Here is a 21,325-nt window from a genome sequence, read left to right as displayed (position 1 = left end):
GCCTGGTCCTCTATTTTTCGTTACTATTTATTTATTTATTTTTGGTGCTGGGGATTGAACTCAGGGATCTTGCGCTTCCGAGGCAGGTCTCCGTCTATTTTTATTTTTTAAAGGAGAGTCAAAGTTGGTACATAGAGACATGGAGACTTCCTTCCAACTATGTGAAATGAAATGAAATTGAGTGGCAACAGCCCCTTGCAGATCCCAGTAGAAGGGGCTTGTCATCCACTGCACGTTAGAATGACTTTTAATTCAGTTAATGTAAATATCTTCCAGGATAATATACACAGATCCTTTCTTAAAACTTTTTTGCTGTTTTCTTTGAGTCAGGGTCTTCTTGCTTTGTGGTTCAGGCTGGCCTCGAACTCACTAGGTAGCCCAGTCTGGCCTTGAGCTTGCAGATTCTCCTGCCTCAGCCTCCTGAGTGCTGGGATCCCAGGCGTGCACCACCACACCTGGCAAGAGACACAAATTTTAATAAGGGAAGGAGGAGGGGCCGAGACTTAGCTCAGTGGTGCCACCACCTGCCTCACAAGTGCAAGGTTCCAAGTTCTATCGCCGGTAGCAAAAAAAAAAAAAAGGGAAGGAGGGGGATCTTGCCAGGCAGAATGGCAGCTAGAGCACTGTCCTTCTCTCTAGAACAAAAGTCAAAGGAAAGAAAGGGAAAATAACCAGAAATAAAATATGAGGGATGGACTGTTAGGCGAGAAGGGGCCAGCAGAGACAGGGAAATAGGAAAGGGGTGCCTTGTGCCACCAGTCTCTGAAGGGGTAGGAGGAGGTGCAGTCCAGTGCACATTCAGAGCTCCTGGCTCAAGACCCACTGGCCTGGAGACAGCCAGCAAAGCTGGGGGCAGAGACCAGCAAGTGGCAGGGGCTGAGGAAGGAAATATCTAAGGGAGCTTCTACCTGTTTCTCCTGGGAAGAGGAAGGCTAAAGCCACCACCGAGACTAACACAGAAGGTGGTTGGGTAGGGGCCTTGAAACAGCCATTAAAGATTTGCAGAAACTATTATAGTTCTTAAAACAACTACTACCATCTGGCGAGGGTGCATATGAGGAACCTGCAGATCAGAGAGAGGACTGGCGAGTGATGACCAGGGACACTGAAAGAATTGCCAGGTAGCCTCATGTGTGATGGCACCAGGCCATCTGGCTGTGGGATTTGTCTCTAAATCCAGGTGCAGAGGATGAGGGTGGGGGGAAGGGGGAGGTGCCACCATTAGGTTCTCCATCCTGTGAGTTTTTGTGGCCATCATTTTCCCACTGACACTTTTCCACAAGGTTACCTGGATGGTGACATTCACATCCACGATCTTCCTGGGACTGGACATTGGACTGCTCATCTCGCTGCTTTTCTCTTTCTTCATCATCACTGTCCATTCGCACAGGTACTCTGCCTCAGGTAGGAGGTTGGCCACGGCAAGGTGAGGCCCCCACCACCTAACAGCAAGTGCACTTCCTTCCAGGACAGAGATTACCCGCCTGGGCCAGATCCCCAACACCAACATTTACAAGAGCATCACTGACTACTGGGAGGTAAGAGGCCCCCTCGGCCCCACTGCCTGGGCAAGGGACCAGGTACAGTGAGCCTGGCGCTTCATTTTCCCACAAACACCTCTGCAGTTGTCAGCTGTCCATTCCCAGAGGAGGAGGCAGGGAGCCACAGGGGAGAGGTGGGGTCTTAGGGAGCTAAATCCTTACAACACTGTGGCAAGAGGTGAGTTTTAAGTGGACTTTAAAGACTGGCAAGCCAAGATAAAGAGAAGAGAAATGGAAGGGAAACAGAAAAGAAAAATGGAGGGCAAAATGGAAGGAAAGAATCTCCTGGTTCTTGCCTCTAACAGGGAGAGATGCAAATTTATTATTTTTACTTCATTCAAGAACTGAGAGTCAAGTGCAGTGTTGGACATCTATAATCCCAGCACTCTGGGATGCTGAGACGGCAGGATTGCAAATACAAGCCCAGTTAGAGCAACTTAGCAAGACCCAATCTCAAAGTAAAAAATGGGCTGGGGATGTATCTCAGTGCAAAGACGTTGGGTTCAATCCTCGATACTTTAAAAAAAAAGAATGGAGGACTTTACATTCTGTCTTGCAGTTCACAAATATTCCTGGGGTGAAAATCTTCCAGTGCTGCAACGCCATCACCTTCATAAACGTGTACTACCTGAAACACAGGCTGCTGAGAGAGGTAGGCCCGCTCCTCCGTTTGTCCACTGCTCCCTTCCGCACGCTCAGCCTTCCTTTCCGCACAGGCCCCTCCTGTCTTTCAGCTCGGCATGGTGAGGGTGCCTCTGGAGGAGGAAGAGATGTTCAGCCTGTTTAATCAAAGCGACACCAGCCTGGGGGAAGAGAAGATCTGCAAGTGCTCCTGTGACTGTGAGGACCTGGAGCCGCCACCCAGGGTTAGAGAGCTTCAGGCTTTGTCTGTTTTTCCGGTACTGGGGATTGAACCCCGGCCCTCTGCACTGAGCTATCTCCTCAGCCCTTTTTAGTGTTGAGACAGGATCTTGCTAAGTTGCCCAGGCTGGGCTCAAACTTGCGATCCTCCCATCCCAGTCTCCCAGAGTGCTGGGATTACAGCTGTGTACCACCATGCCTGGCTAATGGCTTTTTTTAAAATTGGAAATGAAAGATTTCCAACCAGTTTCCCTTTGAGGTTCAGGTTTTGATAAGAACGCAGGCAGAAGAAGGTATACTGACTACTGTGAGTGATGAGAACAGTTTGCCTTGTTGAACCTAGTTCTCTGGCTTTTAGCTTCCTGGCTTTAGCTTTCTGAAAATAAGTGACTTAAAGATTGTTTTCTGATTCCAACTTGGGAGGGTCAGAGTGGCTGGCTTCTGCTAGTGTCTTCTGTGAATTCTTTTCTTTCTTTCTTTTTTTTTTGGTACCGGGGATCAAACTCGGGTCCTTGCACTCATGAGGCAGGCGGCAGAACCACTGAGCTAGATCCCCGGCCTTGCCAGTGTCTTCTGATGTCTGCCTGTAATCCAGGACATGATGGTGGAGGAGAAGAGGGGGAGTCAGAGGAGATCACCACAGGCTGCATCTCAAGGTTACTGTGGCTGATGAGATCACAAAGTATTGTTATTTCCAAACTGAACTGGGTCTAAAGAGCCCTTCCCTCCAGACACAACTGCTCATTTCTAGCTGTAGGGCCTTGCCGTGATAGACCAGTGTATATCCTACACCCCGGGAGCAGCATCATCTACACCCATCCACAGACATGTGCAGGCACACGCACAGGCGCACACCCCTCCTGTCCCCTGCCATGCAGGGCCCTGAAGAACTCTTGTTCCCATACTCTCACCAAGCAGAGCCTCTGCTGAGCTCCCTGGAGGCTCTGACTTCCCTGCCAAGATGACCGAATCCACACTTGCTGGTCTTCAGTTTGCAGCCACCCTGTGCTGACCACTGTGGAGAGCGTTTGTTTAAAGGACATCATGGAATACACTGAGAGTAAGGAGAGTAAGATCGTCCAGTATTTGTGGAGCTCCTACTGTGTGCTCCTACTGTGGTCTGTAGCATTATGAAAGGATAAAGGATGTCTTATAGCTTTATCTTATTTTTATCTTTTTTTTTTTTGGTAGCTGGGATCGAACTCAGGACCTTGCACTTGCAAGGCAGGCGACAGAACCACTGAGCTAAATCCCTGGCTGTTTATCTTATTTTTAATTGACAGATGACAATCACATATATGTATAGGAATAATGCAGCATTTCAAAACGTGTATGCATTGTAGAATGATCAAATCGGGTTAATTAACATTTCCGTGGTCTCAAATACCTACCTTTGTGGTAAGAACATTAAAAAAACCTCTCTTTTAGCCATTTTGAATTATGCAATACCTTGTAGTCACCCTGCTCTGCAGCAGAACACTAGAATGTTTTCTTCCCATCTGACTGCATCTTCTTCCCTTCCCTACCCACCCTCCGCCCCGCCCCAGCCTCTGGTCAGCGCTGCTCTCTAATTCTATGAGTTCTGCTCTTAGAGTCTGTGTATAACTGAGGTCATATGGTATTTGTCTCTCTGTGCCTGGCAAAGTTAACATAATTCCTCTAGGTGCCTTCATATTGCCGCGGATGTCAGAAATTCCTGCTTCTAAAGGTTGAATAGAATTCCGTTGTGTATTTAGACCACATTGTTTAATCCCCTCATCTGTTGCGGGATGCTTAGGTTGTTTCTGTGTCTTGGCTACTGTGAATAACCATCGTCCCACAATGAACGTGAGAGCACACATGCATCTTCAGCACAGACTTTAATTTCTTTGTATATGTACCCAGGAGTGGGATTTCTGGATCATACGGTAATTCTGGTTTTGTTTTTCTTGTGCTTTTTTTTTTTTTTTTGGTACTGGGGATCGAACTCAGGACTTTGCGCTTGAGAGGCAGGTGCTGGAATCACTAAGCTAAATCCCCAGCCCTGGTTTTGTTTTTCTTGAGTAGCTGCCATAGTGTTTTCCAAAATAGCTATACTAATTTACAGTACCAACAACAGTCTAGAAGGGTTCTTTTTCCCCTATACTTGTTATCTTTCATCTTTTTTTTTTGTACTGGGGATCGAACTCAGGACCTTGCACTTTCGAGGCAGGCCACTGAGCTAAACCCCAGCCCATCTTTCATCTTTTTGATAACAGCCAATCTAAAGGTATGAGATATCTCATTGTGGTCTTAACAGGTGTTTCTCTGATGATTAGAGATGCTTAGCATTTTTTCCAGATGTCTTCTGCCTATTTATATATCTTCTCTCCAGAAATGTCTATTCAAGTCCTTTGCCTATTTTTAAAGATTATTTTCTTGTTAGTAAGTCTTTTGAGTTCCTTGTATATTTTTGATATTAGCGCCATATCTGATGCATGATTTGGGGATATTTTCTCCCATTCTGTGGGTTGCCTTTCTATCCATTTCCTTCCCTTTACTATTTCCTTTGCTGTGCTTTTTACTTTGATGCAATCCCATTTACCTATTTTTTTTTCCTTTGTTGTTTGTGTTTTGTGGGTCACAAAAAGAGAAAAAGAAGTTTTAAGAGTCTGTTTTCAGGAAATTCCTTTTTTTCATTGTGGATATATATATATAATAAAATATACCACTCTAACCATTTTTAAGTTCACTGGTGTTAAGTATATGTATACACATTATTCTACGATCACCACCACAATTCACCTCCAGAACATTTTCATCTTACAGAACTGGAACACTGCATCTATTAAACAAAGACTCCTCATTTTCCCCTCCTCCCAGCCCCTGGAATCTACCACTCTACTTCCCGTTTCTATGAATTTGACTGTTCCAGCTACCTCATATAAGTGAAATCAGATAGTACTTGTCTTCTTGTGACTGGCTGATTTTACTTATAGTCATGTCCTCAAAGTTCATCCAGGTAGTTCATTAAGAATGGTTTTTCATGGAAAATCTCGAACATGCACAAAAGCAGAGACGAGCTTAACAGGCACCAGTGTCCCATCATCAGCCTTTAAGATTTATCATTTCTGATATTTGTTCTTTGGGGTTTTTTTTTCTTTTGAGACAGGGTCTCACTATGTATTTCAGGCTGGCCTCAAACTTGTGGCAATCCTTCTGCCTCAGCCTCTTGAGTGCTGGGATGACAGGCATGCACCACCATGCCTAGCCATTCCTGATATTTGGATGCTTTATACAACCCCCCAAAATAAGACCTAACTAGAACATAGGCCCTAGCATGATTTTTCAGGATGCTCATAATACAAGCCCTACCTTGTAGAAGCAAGTCTATGAGCTCGAACCTGACTGGGGCGGGTGTGTGTGTGTGTGTGTGTGTGTGTGTGTGTGTGTGTGTGACAAGGATGAAAAGCAAAGAGACACAAAATCAGGTTAAAATGTGGAGGGTCAGGGGGCTCTCATCTCCCCTCAACAGAGAGCCCTGAGTGACTGGTGCGCCTAGGCTTCATTCAGACCCAGGTATGAGCAATTAGAGTTCCACAGGATCCATCTGTCTCCCACTCTCCATGGTACTTGTCTGGGCAAACAACATGATCTCAGCTGCTTTTACTTTTCCTTGCAACGTGCTTGCGTGTCGCCTTTCTTCTTAGTGCTTACTGAGGAGGCCAGTTAGGCCTCAGTCTTCCTGATCTCCCACATTACCCCAAAAATAAGCCTCAGTTTAAGATCGTCAACCAGAGAGATGCACGTAGTATGCCCATTGCAACACACGACTGATGCATTGAATTATAAAATAATAATGCTAACATATAATTAAGTATAAATAAAATTATTGACATTAATACTTCAATAAGGGCCGGGGATTTAGCTCAGTGGTTCTGCCGCCTGCCTCGCAAGCACAAGGGCCTGAGTTTGATCCCTGGTACCAAAAAAAAAAAAAGGACTACTTCAATAATATAAATTATAATTAAGTATTTGTAAACTCCTATCAGGTGCCTTTGGACAAAAGGTTGAACTCAGATGAAGTCAAGACTTACTGCTGAATGACCAATTGGAACACAGACACGTTGCATGAATAACATGCACACTTAATAATGACCAGACGTGGGCCGGGGATTTAGCTCAGTGGTTCCGCTGTCTGCCTCGCAAGCGCAAGGACCCAAGTTCGATCCCTGGTACCAAAAAAAAAAAAGGGCCAGGGATTTAGCTCAGTGGTTCCAGCGCCTGCCTCACAAGCACAAGGTCCCGAGTTTGATCCCTGGTACCCCCCCCAAAAAAAAGAAAAGAAAAAATGAACAGACCTAGTGGTGTCTAATAAAAATCTCACTTAATTGCTTCTTGGCCTTTTGGCTAAGATCAAGTGTAAAAATCTCACTTAGAATTACAGTGCTCAAGCAAATGAATTCTCTTCACATTTCCATGTATGTTGAGTTCTTGTCCACACATGTCATTCCCTATCCTTTTTTTTTTTTTTTTTTTGGTACCGGGGTCAAACTTGGGACCTTGTGCTTGTGAAGCAGGTGCTGGAACCACTGAGCTAAATCCCTGGCCATTCCCTGTCCTTTGAATGGATATGTGGCCTCCTCCCGGGAGTCTGACCTCTGTGAACACACGCCCATGGCTGTATCTTCCACGTTCTTGTATCCCTGCTCCTTGGTACTGTCCTTAAGTTTTAACAGGCTCTCAGGGCCTTTTAGGGGATTGAAAGGCGTGAGAGACAAAGTCGGCCCTGCTTCAGTGATGTTTGTCTTAAGGAACGCTGGCAGAAAATTAAGGAAAGGGACCTAATAGAAAGAGGTGCTTCCCATAAAGTATTAGTTGGCATTGGAGACTCATAAGGAAAAGGAATTAATCAAAGGCCATTTCAAGCCCAGCTCACTAGGACAATAATGACATCATTGATGGACACAGGCACTTGAGAAGGGGATGCTGTGGGTAGTGAGGATGAGGAAAGATGAATGTGGCCTTAGTCATGACCTTCAAGTGACAGTGAAGTATCCAAGTAAAAGAGAAATGTACATTCGAACCTGGTCTGGGGCAAAGTTTCAGGAGAGGGAAGTGAATCCAGAGACAGATCCAGTGTAGCTGCAAGCGCTTCCGGGTTGTGGTTGAGTCTCCCCACCCTGTCTGCCTCTGTTGTTCCCAGATCTCCTACACAGAAAGATATGAATACAAAGGGATTTTGACTCATCCTCCAATAACCTGATTCATTGCACACCTCTGGAGCCCACGACCCTAAGCCAAAGCACATCCGAAGGGCGTGATGAGGAGATGCCACATGCAGGGCCTTCCACATCTCAGAGACATCACGGGGAGACCTATGAGAATGTGGACAAAGGCTGGCCTTCCAGCAACACCTTACAGAAGGCCTTGGCCTCGCTGCGGGACACTGGTGCAGATCCAGACCCAGCAAAGACAAGACTGGATGCCCCTCACTCCGATGTGGCTCTGCGACCCAGCACCCACACCATCATCCTGGATTTCTCCTTGGTGCACTACGTGGATTCTCAGGCCTTGGTCGTATTAAGACAGGTAAGTACTGGGGAGGCTTTGCCACAATCTCTGACCCCTGCCCATCACCCACACACACATACAGGCTGTCCCGAAGTAACCCCGCCTCTCATGGATTAGCTGCTGTGTGATTGCAAGGTTACCAGAAACTTGGACACGAGGTGGTTTAAGGTCCATCAGAATGAAATGAAAATGAACCAACTCTGGCTTGTTGAACTGCAGTTGGGTGAACAAGCACGAACCATTTTATTATTTCTCACAGGAATGAAACAAGCAGGAAACTCAACACTACTGAAGCAGTGATCGGTGCTACATCCACTGTATGATCCCTAGTGCGCCCTTCTAGACTTGCTGCACATCTTTTCAGTGCATAGGCTCCGCCACTGCAGAGACAAGCTCGCCGAGACTCCTCCATGGTTTGGCCACTCTGAGCCAGGCACTGTAGAAAGCACTGGGCTGGACTGTTCTCAGATTTGAAGAAGTCGGGACAAATGACACCTCACACCTGGGCTTCCCATCCAGAACTCGCAGGGTCTTCCACACTTTCCCCTTCACTTCCTGCATCGTTAGGTGGAAAAGGACAGGGAAAATGATTTTCATTCAAAACTTCTGTCCCCAGGTCCTGATTTCTACTCTCGAATCCTTTGACAGCTCTCATTTCCCACTCAGGACATTGTAGATGCACAATTAACCAGGATGGTGTCATTGCACATTTTTGCCCAGCCAGCTTATCTCTGTGTAGAGCACTCTGTCTGACTTTTGCCCATTCACTTCCCAGCTTCTGAACACACGCACTCTTTTTTTTTTTTGGTATCGGGGGTCGAACTCGGTTCCTTCTGCTTGCGAGGCAGGGGGTGGAACCACTGAGCTAAATCTCCAGCCCCACATGTACCCTTTTTTGAGGTATGCTCCTTTGGTTTGCCTTCTTCTATCTTTGGATCTTGCTTTCTCATGCCTTCCTATTCCTAAAGGACTGTGATCATCAATTAAGTGACTCAGGCTCCTCTTTGGTCTGAGCCATATGAAGCTTTCCATAGCAGGAGGAGCTCTGGCTGCTGGCCCAGAGATCTGTTCGCTGCCCTGGCTTCCCAGCTCCCTCTCCATCTCTCCTGAGGTGACTAACAAATGGTGCAGGGTCTCTGTCTCCTCATGTGTAAGAGGAGAGCGTTGGAAGAGTTTAGTACCAAGAACCTTCCCATCTATTACATTCCCCGCCCAGCTACCAGACACCACTTTCAGACCCAGGCATATTGGATCGTCTCTTGTTTTAGGAGCTTTTCCATCTTGGGTCATTCCACTGTGTTGTCTCCTCTCAGTCTTGTGTGGTAGTTTCTATTTGAGATTTCATTCCCTCACATGACTGAATGCCCACGTACACGGATATACATTGTCTCTTTTAATTCTCACAACAGATCATATTTTCCTCTGTGAGTCTGAAGCGCACGACTAATAAGGGGCCTGTTCGGTACTTGAACTCCAGTATCTGACTTCATTTCACTCTTTCACCCTTGTTCCATGGTATGGTTCCACCATCCTCTCCTCTCGTCTGCCTTCCGTTCCATGTATTTTGATCCTTGGCATCACCTGGTCTCTGGGGATGATTTTCTGTTCCATCCTCATGGAGCCAGTGTTGCTATCTTTACCCTTCCAGCTGCAGGACATTTGTGGTACACTTTTACACCCTGAAAACAGTTTTCCTCATTCCCTTTGGAAGTGTTCTGTACATGTCCTTATTAGAGGAATTCATTATATTTTATTTGCCATATAATCAAAAACTTAAACCTACTAGAAAGTCCCATTAAGGGCCGGGGATTTAGCTCAGTGGTTCCACTGCCAGCCCTGAGTTCGATCCCCAGTACCAAAAAAAAAAGAAAAAGGAAAGTCCCATTAGTCCATTCATATTGGAGACAGCCACTCAGTTTAAGCTTCTTCTTAACTCATGGAATTTCCCTTTCCCGTTGCTTAAGATGTAGTATATCTGCTGTGGCCTTTCACTAGGTGATTTTATGGCTTACCACATGACCAAGAATGGCTGTCTTGTTTCCCCCAGTATTGACAGGAACAGAGTCTGTTTTATTTTTTCCTTTTGACATTGTAACTCTGTGCTTGGGGTTGAAGTCTACTCCATCCTAGTATTAATTGCTTCTAAGTGGGTGTCAAGATTTATTTCCCAGAGCGTATGTACTGGCTGAAGCGAACGTGAGGCCAGTGTCTGAGGTGTACTTAGCTGGCACTAAGTATCTGATGTTGTGCCAATGTGCAGAGCTGCTCTGGAGGGGACTCTCAGGGTTTCTGAATTCCCCTGCCTTCTGCGTTGCCAGGTCATCTCTAGCCCGTATCTTGCCTCCTCTTCGTGGTGAGCTCCAGGGGACAAAGCATCACACACACACACTGAATGATAACACCGAGATGTGGGTGCCATGCCAATGCTCCCAGGCACCCCCACTGCCCCTGCTCCTCCTGCCATCCTCGGCCTCCCTTGTGCCAGTGTGCTCTCTCTCTCTCTCTCTCTCTCTCTCTCTCCACGATGATTTTCCTTCTGGCCTGCAAGAGATGTTCTCGTTCTTTCTGCACATTCCCAGCACTGTGGATGTTTCCAGTACACACAAGTCCCCTCACCAAATGTTTGGAGAGCAAAACTGGGAGGCAAAGGTACATAAACTCCAGACAAGTGGATGGCCAGTGAGGTTTTATTTTTATTATGACTTTTTCATGTGTGGTGCTGGGAATCAAACCCAGGTCCTCATGCATGCCAGACAAATGCTCCACACTGAGCTACACCCCCAGCCCCCCAGAGGGGGTTCAAACTCAGCTAATTAGAGAGCCCCTTCCTAGTGAGCGTGAAGCCCCCTGACCTTGATCTACTCTGTCCCTGCAGATGTGCAGTGCTTTCCAAAATGCCAACATTTTGGTGCTCATCACCGGGTGTCACTGTGAGTAGGCTTCACCCGGGAGAGGGCTATGTGCACCCCGGGGCCGGGTGTGTGTGCCTGACTGTGTGCTCTGGGCTTGCTTGGTTTGCAGCCTGTGTGGTCAGGGAATTTGAGAAGAATGATTTCTTTGACAATGGCATCACCAAGGCCCACCTGTTCCTCACCCTGCACGATGCCGTGCTGTTCACCTTGTCCAGGAATGCTGTGGATAGCTCTGAGCTGAGCATCGATGAATGTGAGACAGTGATCCAGGAAACCTCCTCCAACTCAGACAAGGTTGGGTGATGTGAAGCTGGAGGCTTGGTGGTTGGGAGGATGGAGTGGGAGGCGTTACACGATCAGATAGAGGTGAGCAAGGTCCAGGAAAGGCTTTTTAAGTGTGGCTGTGCCCGAATTTGAGGTATTGAAAATGTTCTCTTACCAGCCAGTAACTAGCAGTGAATTGAGCCTAAGTGGCCTCATGGCCAGGGCTGCTGGGTCCCATCAGGGACACTTCCCCAGCTGCAGAGAGGGTTTACCTAACCCAATGAAGGCCCCAACCATCCTTTTACAGCAATCTTGGTTGATACCACACTAACTGCTCCATTTTTTATTTTTATTTTTATTTATTTACTTTTTTTTTTTGAGACAGGCTATGTAGTTCAGTCTGGCATCGAATGTACTGCATAGCCCAGGCTGGCCTCAGACTCACAGCAATCCTCCTGCTTCAACCTCCTGAGTGCTGAGATTACAGGTGTGAGTCACCACATCCAGCCTAACTGCTAAATATTTTAGATATCGCTTTAGATATACCTTTAGAACCAACCCATTCTTTGGGATGAGTGTCTTAGTTAACTCTCTTGTTGCTGAGACAAAATACCTGACACCCAGAGTTCAAGGAGGAAAGGTTTATTGTAGCCCACAGTTTGTAGAAGTTTCAGTCCATAGTCGGCTGGCTCCATGGCAGCAGAGGGGCATTGCAAAGGAGAGACAGTTCTTGGCAGACAGAAGGCAAGAAAACAGCAAGAAACAGCAGTGACAGAAGCAGCAGCCTGCCTTCTTTGTGTGCTTTTATAATCCATCCAGGCCACCCACACCCAGGGTGGGGCACTCTTAGCTCAGCATCGCACTCAATCCCACTATCACATCCTAAATCCCAGCGTCACACACCTTAAGCCAGCCACCTTCAACTCCCCTTCTGTGACCCTATGAGGGGACATCTAGATATAAGCTGAAACAGATGAGTGATAAAAATGATGAGCTAGCACAGGTAAATATCTGCCAGTCTAATATATTGGCTACTTTACATCGCCAGTAATGTAAGATTTATTCAACCTGGCCAAGTGCAAAAGAGAAAGATATGGAAGTCAAAAGTTTTAGTCATTCAATACTAAGCAAAGATTTGGGTCTTCTTTAATGTTTTCAATGTTTCAAATGTTTAATGTTTAATATTTTCAAATATTTGTGTAGGTTAAAGGTTTCCCAAAATATGAAATTATAACATAGATGGCCATCAAATGTTTTTGGTGTTTTATTTTGTTTTGTTTGAGACAGGGTCTCTCTTTGTAGTTCATGCTGACCTTGAACTCACTATGAAGCCCAGGCTAGCCTCGAATTTGAAGCAATCCTCCTGCTTCAGCCTCTCAAGTGCTGGGATCCTAGGTGTGCGAGACCACAGCCAGCTCTGACCATCAGATATTATCTAATGACTAGGAATTATTTTTCAGTCAAATCCCCAATCCTTTGATTTATTAGATTTCAGTAACATTTTTATTTTTATGACAAGGAAAATGTTATTATCATAGGTTCAAGGGAGTGGTTTGTTGTTTGTTTTAGGGGGTGCTGGGAATTGAACCCAGAGCCTTTGCACTGAGATGCATTTCCCAGCCTTCCCACTTTCTTTGTTGTTGGTGGTGCTATGTTTTGAAGGGGTCTTGCTAATTTGCAAAGTTGCCTAGGATGGGCTCGAACTCGTGACCCTCCTGCCTCAGCCTCCTAGAGTGTTGAACTTACAGAGCTGTGCCACCATGCCCAGTTTCGTAAAATTCCAGAAGAAGTATCCAAGCTTATAAAGCACAGCCTTTTCCCTTTCTTCTTTTTAAAGCAATGTATTACCAATGTATTGTTCCCTGTGCTTTGCTGAGGTTCTTTATAGTTTATATGCCTCTGTTTATCCAGATCAACTTCTTCCTGATGGCTAGATCTGAACATATCTTATCAGGTCTAGTCTGAAGTCCACTCCCTTTTATAAAATCAGAATCAGGAAGTCTTTGACTCATCAGGGTCATCCCCACCAGCAGCAAGAACTCTTCTGACGATATCTCTGACCAGCTGCTGGTTCTCTACTTGGGAGACTTCAGTGGGTTCCCAAACTTTTGCGTCCATCAGGATCACCTAACTGTGCTGTGAACACAGAGACGGCAGAGGACCTCTGTCCCAGGCTCCAGGATTTCTCTTTTAGTGAGTCTGGGGTGGGTCCTGAGACTGCTTTGCTACCCAGTGATCAGGTAACTTCCCAGTGACTGGGACAGGAACCACACTTGGGGAGTTATCATTAGGGATTCAACACACATCCTTCACTGCCCAGGTCTAATATGCCTGGCAGTCTTTGGGTATGTACCAGGACATTGTATCTGGAAAATGTTTATAGAAATAATTTGTGGCCTAAGATATTTTTCTTCCAGAAAGATTTTGATTGAGTTGCCAGATAGCTGGAGGCACTGGCAATCCAAGGTCCCTTTGATCTGACTTCAGGACTTGAGGTTTTCTAGCCATTCAAGTGACCAGAGGCCCAGTTATAGTTTGTGCAAAGGTTTATCATAGCCCTGGCCCCCATAGGCCCTGGAATCCAGTTTTTGCAATCCTAAGCCCTTAAACCTATCAAAAGCACTGCTCAGCATGAATGTGCCACCTCCAGGTCATCAAATAGCTTCGGGATGAAAGTGGCCCCAATGCCAAATTCATCTCTCTAGATCTTCACCTTTTCTCAAGTCTTGGCCTCATCATTCTTCATGATCTTGCTGGCTGTGTTAGTCAGCTCTCCATCACTTAGAGAAAATACCTGAGAAAATCTTAAATAATCTTAAAATAGTGAAAGTTTCTTTTGGCTCACAGTTTCAGAGGTTTCAGTCCATGGTCACTTTGGACCTAAGACAAAGCCAAAGATCATAGCAGAGTACACAGCAGAACAAAATTGCTCACCTCATGGCCACCGGAAGGAGAGAGAGGGAGAGGGAGAGAGGGAGAGGGGAGAGGGAGAGGGAGAGGGAGAGGGAGAGGGAGAGGGAGAGGGAGAGGGAGAGGGAGAGGAGAGAGGGAGAGAGAGGGAGAGGGAGAGGGAGAGGGAGAGGGAGAGGGAGAGAGGGAGAGGGAGAGGGAGAGACAGAGGGAGAGGGAGAGACAGAGGGAGAGGGAGAGGGAGAGGAGAGGGAGAGGGAGGGAGAGGGAGAGGGAGAGGGAGAGGGAGAGGGGAGGGAGAGGGAGAGGGAGAGGGAGAGGGAGAGGGAGAGGGAGGGAGAGGAGAGAGGGAGAGGGAGAGGGAGAGGGAGGGAGAGGGAGAGGGAGAGGGAGAGAGGGAGAGGGAGAGGGAGAGAGGGAGAGGGAGAGGGAGAGGGAGAGGGAGAGGGAGAGGGAGAGGGAGAGGGAGAGGGAGAGGAGAGGGAGGGAGAGGGAGAGGGAGAGGGAGAGGGAGAGAGGGAGAGGGAGAGGGAGAGACAGAGGGAGAGGGAGAGGGAGAGGGAGAGGGAGAGGGAGAGGGAGGGAGAGGGAGAGGGAGAGGGAGAGGGAGAGGGAGAGGGAGAGGGAGAGGGAGAGGGAGAGGGAGAGGGAGAGGGAGAGGGAGAGGGAGAGGGAGAGGGAGAGGGAGAGGAGAGGGAGAGGGAGAGGGAGAGGGAGAGGGAGAGGGAGAGGGAGAGGGAGAGGGAGAGGGAGAGGGAGAGGGAGAGGGAGAGAGGAAGGGGCAGAGGACCAGAGATACCCTTCCAGGGCACCCAATGACTTACTTCCTCCAATCAGGCCCTGCCTCCTAGTTTCCTCTACTTCCCAATAGTCCATTCTATTTGAATGTATCAAGGGACCAGTCCATTGATGAAATCAGAGCTTTCATGATATAATCATTTCCTTAAAGCCCCCACTTCTGCACATGGCTGCATCGAGGACCCTGCCTTCAAACTTGGGAAAGTATTCCAGATCTAAACTATGATGTTAGTGTCATAGGAACTTTAAGCGAGGTTTTGAAAAAAATATTTTACCCAGATCTTCTAGTTATCCTCAATGGGAGGGCTGGTCTGAATTATGTAGTCTGCTTTTACTGTTAATGGGAGTTTCTCTGTTTTAGTTTGTATTTGTAATTCTTTTTTTTTTTTTTTTTTGGTACTGGGGATCGAACTTGGGTCCTTGTGCTTGCACAGCAGGTGGCAAAACCACTGAGCTAAATCTCCAGCCCTTGTATTTGTAATTCTGATTTTCTTGACATGTTTGTTTTTACATATCATGTGGTGACATCATTAATCTATTTTTTTTGGTTAGAAAGTCATTTCCACTTGGAAAAAAAATGGATAATAAGACATTCCCCTAGATTTTTATGGTTTCATTTTTTTATGTTATACTCTTCAGTACATTAGAGTAAGGGTAATTTTTATTTTTTTTTTTTATTTTTTATTTTTTGGTACCAGAGATCGAATTCAGGACCTTGCGCTTGCGAGGCAGGTGGTGGAACCACTGTGCTAAGTCCCTGGCTATAATTTTTTTTTTTTTGGTACCAGGGATTGAGCTTGGGTCCTTGTGCTTGCGCAGCAGGCGGCAAAACCACTGAGCTAAATCCCCGGCCCCAATAATTTTGTTTTGTTTTATTTATTTATTTTTTTGGTACCGGGGATCGAACTTGGGACCTTGCACTTGTGAGGCAGGCGCCAGAACCACTGAGCTAAATCCCCAGCCCCCTGACTCTATTTCTTTTAAAGTACTTCTCATAAAAAAATACTTCTTTAAGTCAAGTACAATGGGTCACACCTGTCATCCCAGCACTGAGGGAGGCTGAGGCAGGAGGATCACAAGTTCGCATCCTGCCTGGGCAACTTAGCATGGCTCTGTCTCAAAATAAAAAACAAAAAGGGCTGAGGATGTAAGTCAGTGGTAGAGCACCTTAGGTTTGATCCCCAGTACAGCAACCAAAAAAAAAAGAGGGGTTTTCCCCCCCTTAATTTACTGACATTCTTTTTAGGACTTACATTAAGAATTGGTACTGAATATTTAATTTTTTCCAGGCACTTAAGAGAGAGAAGACTCAGAGAGAAGTGAGTTTCATTTCATATGTAAATCTCATGTTCTGTATTAAATTCAAGATGCCTACTAAACATCCAAGTGGAGATATGAAGAACAGAAGTGGGCCTATGCACCTGCAGATGACAGGAAGCGCTATCACCAGTCACTGGCGTGTCCTGTGGATGGCAGTGGACGTTATGGGCCTAAATACAACTAGCTAGAGGGTGCATTTAGGCAGAGAGAAGAAGGGTCCCAGAGGCAGGGCCTGGGCATGCCGAGATCTAGAAACCTAGCTGGAGAGCAGAGGGCAGGGAGACTGGAGGGCAGCCAGCAAGGAAGGAAGAAGGAAAAGCAGAAGAGTCAGATGAAAATAGGGCCGGGGATTTAGCTCAGTGGTGCTGCTCGCTGCCTGCCTTGCAAGCACAAGGTCCTGAGTTCAATCACCGGTACTCCCACAAAGAGTAGATGAAAATGCTTTCGCGTGGGTGAAAGTGGTGAACTTTGTGGAATGCTGCTGCATGGCTGATCCACGGGGCCTTGCAGGCACCTGCGAGGTGATAGGAACTGGGCATATCAAGAGCCAGGTGCTCCCCTACCTCCAGATCTTGGCGCCTTTCAGGGGCAGGTTTGTAAATACATAAGGGATGCACGAACGGCACAGGGATAGCAGTGTGAGCGAGGTGGCTGGGACCCCAGCCGTCCTCTTCGAACTGCCCTTGGGGTGATGAGGACGTGTGTGTGGGTGAGATGGAGGCTGAGGCAAGTAAAAGGAGAAACACACACGCAGGTGAGCGGAAGTCGGGCAACGCGGGCAACTGGCGCTAGCGCAAAGGTTGGGTGCCACACTTAGGAAGCTAAAGAAGAGGGCAAGGGACCAGGTCACAGAGAGCCTTAAGGCTTTGCATTGAGCATTGGCAAAAAAACAAGATCAAAGAGACAAGATGTTTCCACATGACGTCAAGCCCCTCGCTGTTTAAATGTTGAATCATGGCGTCCAGTCTAGCTAGAGGAGCCAGAGGTCTCAAGTTAAAGGGTGACTGAACTTGAAGGATAATGAGTGAGAAACCAAACGTGCAGGAATGAAAAGCAGATTCAGGCAAGAATTGTTTTCTGCTTTGCCGGGAATTCCTGGCTCCGGTACCTTAAGTGCCATGGTAATCTGAAATTCCTTGACTGCTCAAAAGCTAAGTGAATCGGAACGTTTAACCCATCTGATTTTGTGTGTTTCAGAATGACAAGTCAAGATATGAGAAGAGTTGTGGTTTTCTAGAAAGCTCCAGAAACGCAAGCCAACGCTTCCCCAAGGCCCAGGGACCTGAAGAGGAGTCGCTGGCATTTGACTTGGATCTGGACACCACGAGGGAGTCAGAAGAGCCCAGTGGGCTGGGTCTCAGTATAGACCTGGACCAGCCCCTGCACAGCGGGCCTGAGCTGGAGCCTGAGACCGAGCCGGAGTCCGAGACGGAGCTTGAGAAGGAGCCTGAGCTGGAGGAGTCCCAGACAGACCTGGAGTTGGAAAGGCAGCCGGAGCCCAGGTCGAGGCCTTACACGTACCCTCGGCAATACTACCAGCCGGTGTACCACGCTCAGGCTCCCGGCTCCCAGCCCCCGCTTTCCCCTCGGATGCGGTCAGCCGAGAGGAGACACAAGTATCTGGACCCAGACTCACCTGAGGGCAACACGGAGGAGGCCTGGGAGGTGAACTAGAAATAAGGGGTCCGAGGACCTGGCAACCCCCCCCCCTCGCTCGAGAGGTTGCTTGTTCATAAGTCCCACACTGGGCACATGCTGGCAGCCTTGCTTTGTGACTTGTCCACCTGCTGCCATTTTCCTCACTTGGCAGCAGGGTCACATGCTCAGGCCACACTGCCAAATGCCAGCACTCACCCATGCAGGCCCACTCAGGCTCCCCTCATCCCACCTTCAGCTGACATTCCAGTGAAGGATTCCCTTCTTCACGTGCCTGGTGCCTCTGGGGTTTGTGCCAGAACATCTCTCCCTTACTCCTCATTTCTGTTCCCCATGCCCCAGAGAGAAGAGGCTCAATAAAACATGTAGCCAGTTACATTTGCATCCTTCTTGTGCCTTCTCTCCTCTCTTTATCCTGTGTCCCTAAGGAAATGGCAAGTGGGAGGGATTCCAGCAGGGGGTGCCTATGGTGAAGAAAGATGAACAAGCATGGTGGCACACTCCTGTAAACCTAGCGATTGGGAGGCTGAGGCAAAAGGATCGCTGTGAGTCCTAGGCCAGCCTGGGCTACATAGTGAGTTCAAGGCCAGCCTGGACTACATAACGAGACCTTGCCTCAAAAAACAAACAACAACAAAAAAGCAGAATTCAGGCCCAGGTTGGATTCCAGCTTGGACTTTTTTTTCTAATCCATGTGCTGCTTCTTAGCTGTGTAGGAAGATGATCTTTCTTTGCCTTTGGACTGAGAAACCCAAAATCAGTGCACTGGCTGCCTCCTCTCCTGGCATCCAACGCACACCCAGGTGCCGGTAACATTGCGTTCTTTCATAACATCCCAGGGACATTCACTGAGCACCTCTTATCCATCTGATAGCTTTCAAGGCCCTGGAGATAAAACAAACATCCCAGCCTTTATGGAGTTACCTGCCTTCCAAGGAGTAGGGGCGCAAGTGCAGACAACAAGCAAACCAACAGCAACAAAGGCGTGAAGTGTGAACATCCCGGGGGCCAAACAAAGGCACATAGTGAAAAACAGGTACCTTGGCTGAGAAAGTAAATTTAATGATTGGGTAACACATGTTTCTCAAATCAGGTGACGTCCAGCTGGGTTTTTTTCTTTTCTTTTTTTTTTTTTTGGTACCGGGGATTGAACTCCGGTCCTTGCGCTTGCGCAGCAGGGGTTGAAACCACTGAGCTAAATCCTGGGCCCAAGCTGTTTCTTTTTCGACAAAATTGAATCAGGACCTCCTGGAATTGTCAGTGATAGGTTAGGTTAAGTGATAGGTTAAGTCAGTGATAGGTTAAATCCTGGCGATTACTATGTGATTTTTGGCACATTAAGTGGAAAGAGTTTCAAAAGATCTGAATAGTACTGCTATAGCAAAACCTTTTCCATTCCTGTCTGCTCATTTTATGTGAACAAATTTCTTAGGGAAAAAAAAAAGTATGATGTAAGACTCCAGGAAAAATCACCACTGCACTGAAATGAATTTGCAATAAAATTTCATTTAATTAAAAATAAAAATCATGGGCTGGAGATTTAGCTCAGTGGTGCCCACCTGCCTCGAAAGCGCAAGGTCCTGAATTTGATCCCTGGTACAAAAAAAAAGTCATTTTAAATAATGCTAAATATTACTTCAATTAATCATGCAGTAATAATATTTACAATGATAGGTTAGGAAATTTTTTAGAGAATTACAATCCTGGGGCCAGGGATTTAGCTCAATGGTTCCGCCACCTGCCTTGCAAGCGCAAGGTCCTGAGTTCAATCCCCAGTACTCAAAAAAGAAAAAAAGAGAGAGAGAGAGAGAATTACGATCCCAGGGAATATCTTTAAAATTAAAGTTCTATGTAAATACATATTTACAAGGCAGGGAAGTATAATAGGATTTTATATAATAAATTTATATTAGCTAAGGATAAGCCTCTGTGAAGGGCAAAGGGAATAAAAAAATGCAAGTTCAAGGAGAAAATGGAATTGGTTATGTTAAATTTTTTCATAGCTAAAAAGGGTCGTTTTATGTTGTGTTTTTTGGGGGGTTTTTTTGGTACTGGGGATCGAATTCGGGTCCTGTGCTTTCAAGGCAGGCAGCAGAACCACTGAACTAAATCCCCGGCCCAGATTTGTGTTCTTTTTGGTTTTTGTTTTTAGTACCGGGGATCAAACTCGAGTCCTTGCGCTTGCGCAGCAGGCAGCGAAACCACTGAGCTAAATCCCCGGCCCTTTATGTTCTTAATACATATAAATGGATGGTGGTGAACTGGGACATAGCTCAGTGGTAGAACATGTACAAGGTCCTATATTCATTGTCTAGCCCTAAAATTAAAAATAAATACACAAATAGGTGGTTGTTAGAATTTGGATTGAGAATGTTCCCTAAGGGTCTCAAGCGCTCACAGACGGGGCTTTGGGGAGGTCACTGAATCATGGGGGGGATATGGCTGACTTACCGGTAGGAGGTGGGACCTGGTCTTAAGAGGTAGGAGACTGGGGTTGTGACCCGGAAGGTTTTATTTCTCTTCCTGGTCACTTCCGCTCGCTTCTTGGCTGCCGTGATGGGAGGAGCTTTCCTCCGCTCTGCCCCTGCCTTTCTGCCTTAGAGCCAGCATACCATGGGCAGAAAGCATTAGCCAAAATAATCTTCTCTTCCTTTAAGTTGTAGGTGTCAGATATGTTGTCCCAGCAATGAAGAAAGTGTCTAAGACAATGGTGCATATTAAATTGCTATAGCATTTGAATTTTGAATGACATTCAAAACTGTAATATAACTTTTATTTTTAAAATTTCTGTCAGGTTAAAGGGCCGAAGACCAAGACCAGACCAGGCCACAACAAGCCTTTATTAGGGGAATAGATCTGCCGGGCTGTCTCTGAACAAAGGAGAGACAAAAGCAATATGGCTGGGGCAGGGAGAGTCTTTTATAGAGACTGGGGTGGGGTTTGTAGGGGCTGAGGCGGGGTTGAGTGAGGTAGTGACTAGGGAATGGAGGAGCCGGTGATGTCACTAGGTGGTAGGAGGTGAGCGAGTGTTAGGTTACTCTCTAGGTGGGAACAGGGGCATGCTGGGAAGAAGGGTTTGTTCTTTGGTGGGAGCACCCATCTTGGCATGACGTCACACAGGGGAAGGGGCAAGGCACCATAGGAAGAGGGCAGCTACTATACATAATAGCTGCTGAGGTGGTGGGAGACCTATCAATTTCAATCTATGCCTTTTAATTTTCTAGTCAGTGGTACTGGCTAGGAGCTCCAATACAACACTGTATTTCCCCCAAAATAAGACCGAGTCTTATATTAATTTTTGCTCCAAAAGACAAAATCAGGCTTATTTTCAGGGGCTGCCTTATTTTTATTTTTATTTTTTTTGGTACCGGGGATCAAACTTGGGTCCTTGCGCTTGCGCAGCAGGTGACAAAACCACTGAGCTAAATCCCTGGCCCTGCCTTATTTTTTTATGTACAATAATCTACACTTATTCGTTTATGTACAAAAGTCTACATTTATTGATATTCATTCATTTAAATTTCTACATTT

At 46.6% G+C, this 21,325-nt stretch overlaps 1 protein-coding gene and 1 long non-coding RNA gene across 3 annotated transcripts in view; one reads left to right on the top strand and one right to left on the bottom strand.

Moving 5' to 3' along the window:
• Window positions 1-18,172, top strand: part of Slc26a8 (solute carrier family 26 member 8) — a 69,462-nt gene extending 51,290 nt beyond the window's left edge. The window contains 10 exon segments of the mRNA XM_021259934.2: window positions 1,284-1,390; window positions 1,469-1,538; window positions 2,101-2,193; window positions 2,276-2,407; window positions 7,567-7,596; window positions 7,599-7,952; window positions 10,810-10,864; window positions 10,956-11,140; window positions 16,108-16,137; window positions 17,336-18,172. Of these exon segments, the coding sequence (XP_021115593.2) occupies window positions 1,284-1,390; window positions 1,469-1,538; window positions 2,101-2,193; window positions 2,276-2,407; window positions 7,567-7,596; window positions 7,599-7,952; window positions 10,810-10,864; window positions 10,956-11,140; window positions 16,108-16,137; window positions 17,336-17,812 (1,533 nt within the window). The 3' untranslated portion in view covers window positions 17,813-18,172.
• Window positions 10-21,041, bottom strand: LOC110349618 (uncharacterized). 2 transcript variants are annotated; one of them, XR_015440231.1, is made up of 4 exons: window positions 20,246-21,041; window positions 7,448-7,571; window positions 1,289-2,296; window positions 10-455 (listed from the first exon to the last, which is right to left on the bottom strand). It is a non-coding gene; the product is annotated as an uncharacterized LOC110349618 (long non-coding RNA). The 2 variants fall into 2 exon arrangements; XR_002395704.2 differs by lacking the exon at window positions 7,448-7,571 and having other exon boundaries at window positions 20,246-21,038.
• Window positions 21,042-21,325: the final 284 nt, after the last annotated feature.

Source organism: Heterocephalus glaber, unplaced genomic scaffold (assembly GCF_053883595.1).
Source record: "Heterocephalus glaber isolate CG9 unplaced genomic scaffold, H.glaber_assembly_v1.0 deba00001497, whole genome shotgun sequence".
Classification (NCBI taxonomy): Eukaryota; Metazoa; Chordata; class Mammalia; order Rodentia; family Bathyergidae; genus Heterocephalus; species Heterocephalus glaber.
This window is presented reverse-complemented; position numbering and strand designations above follow the sequence as displayed.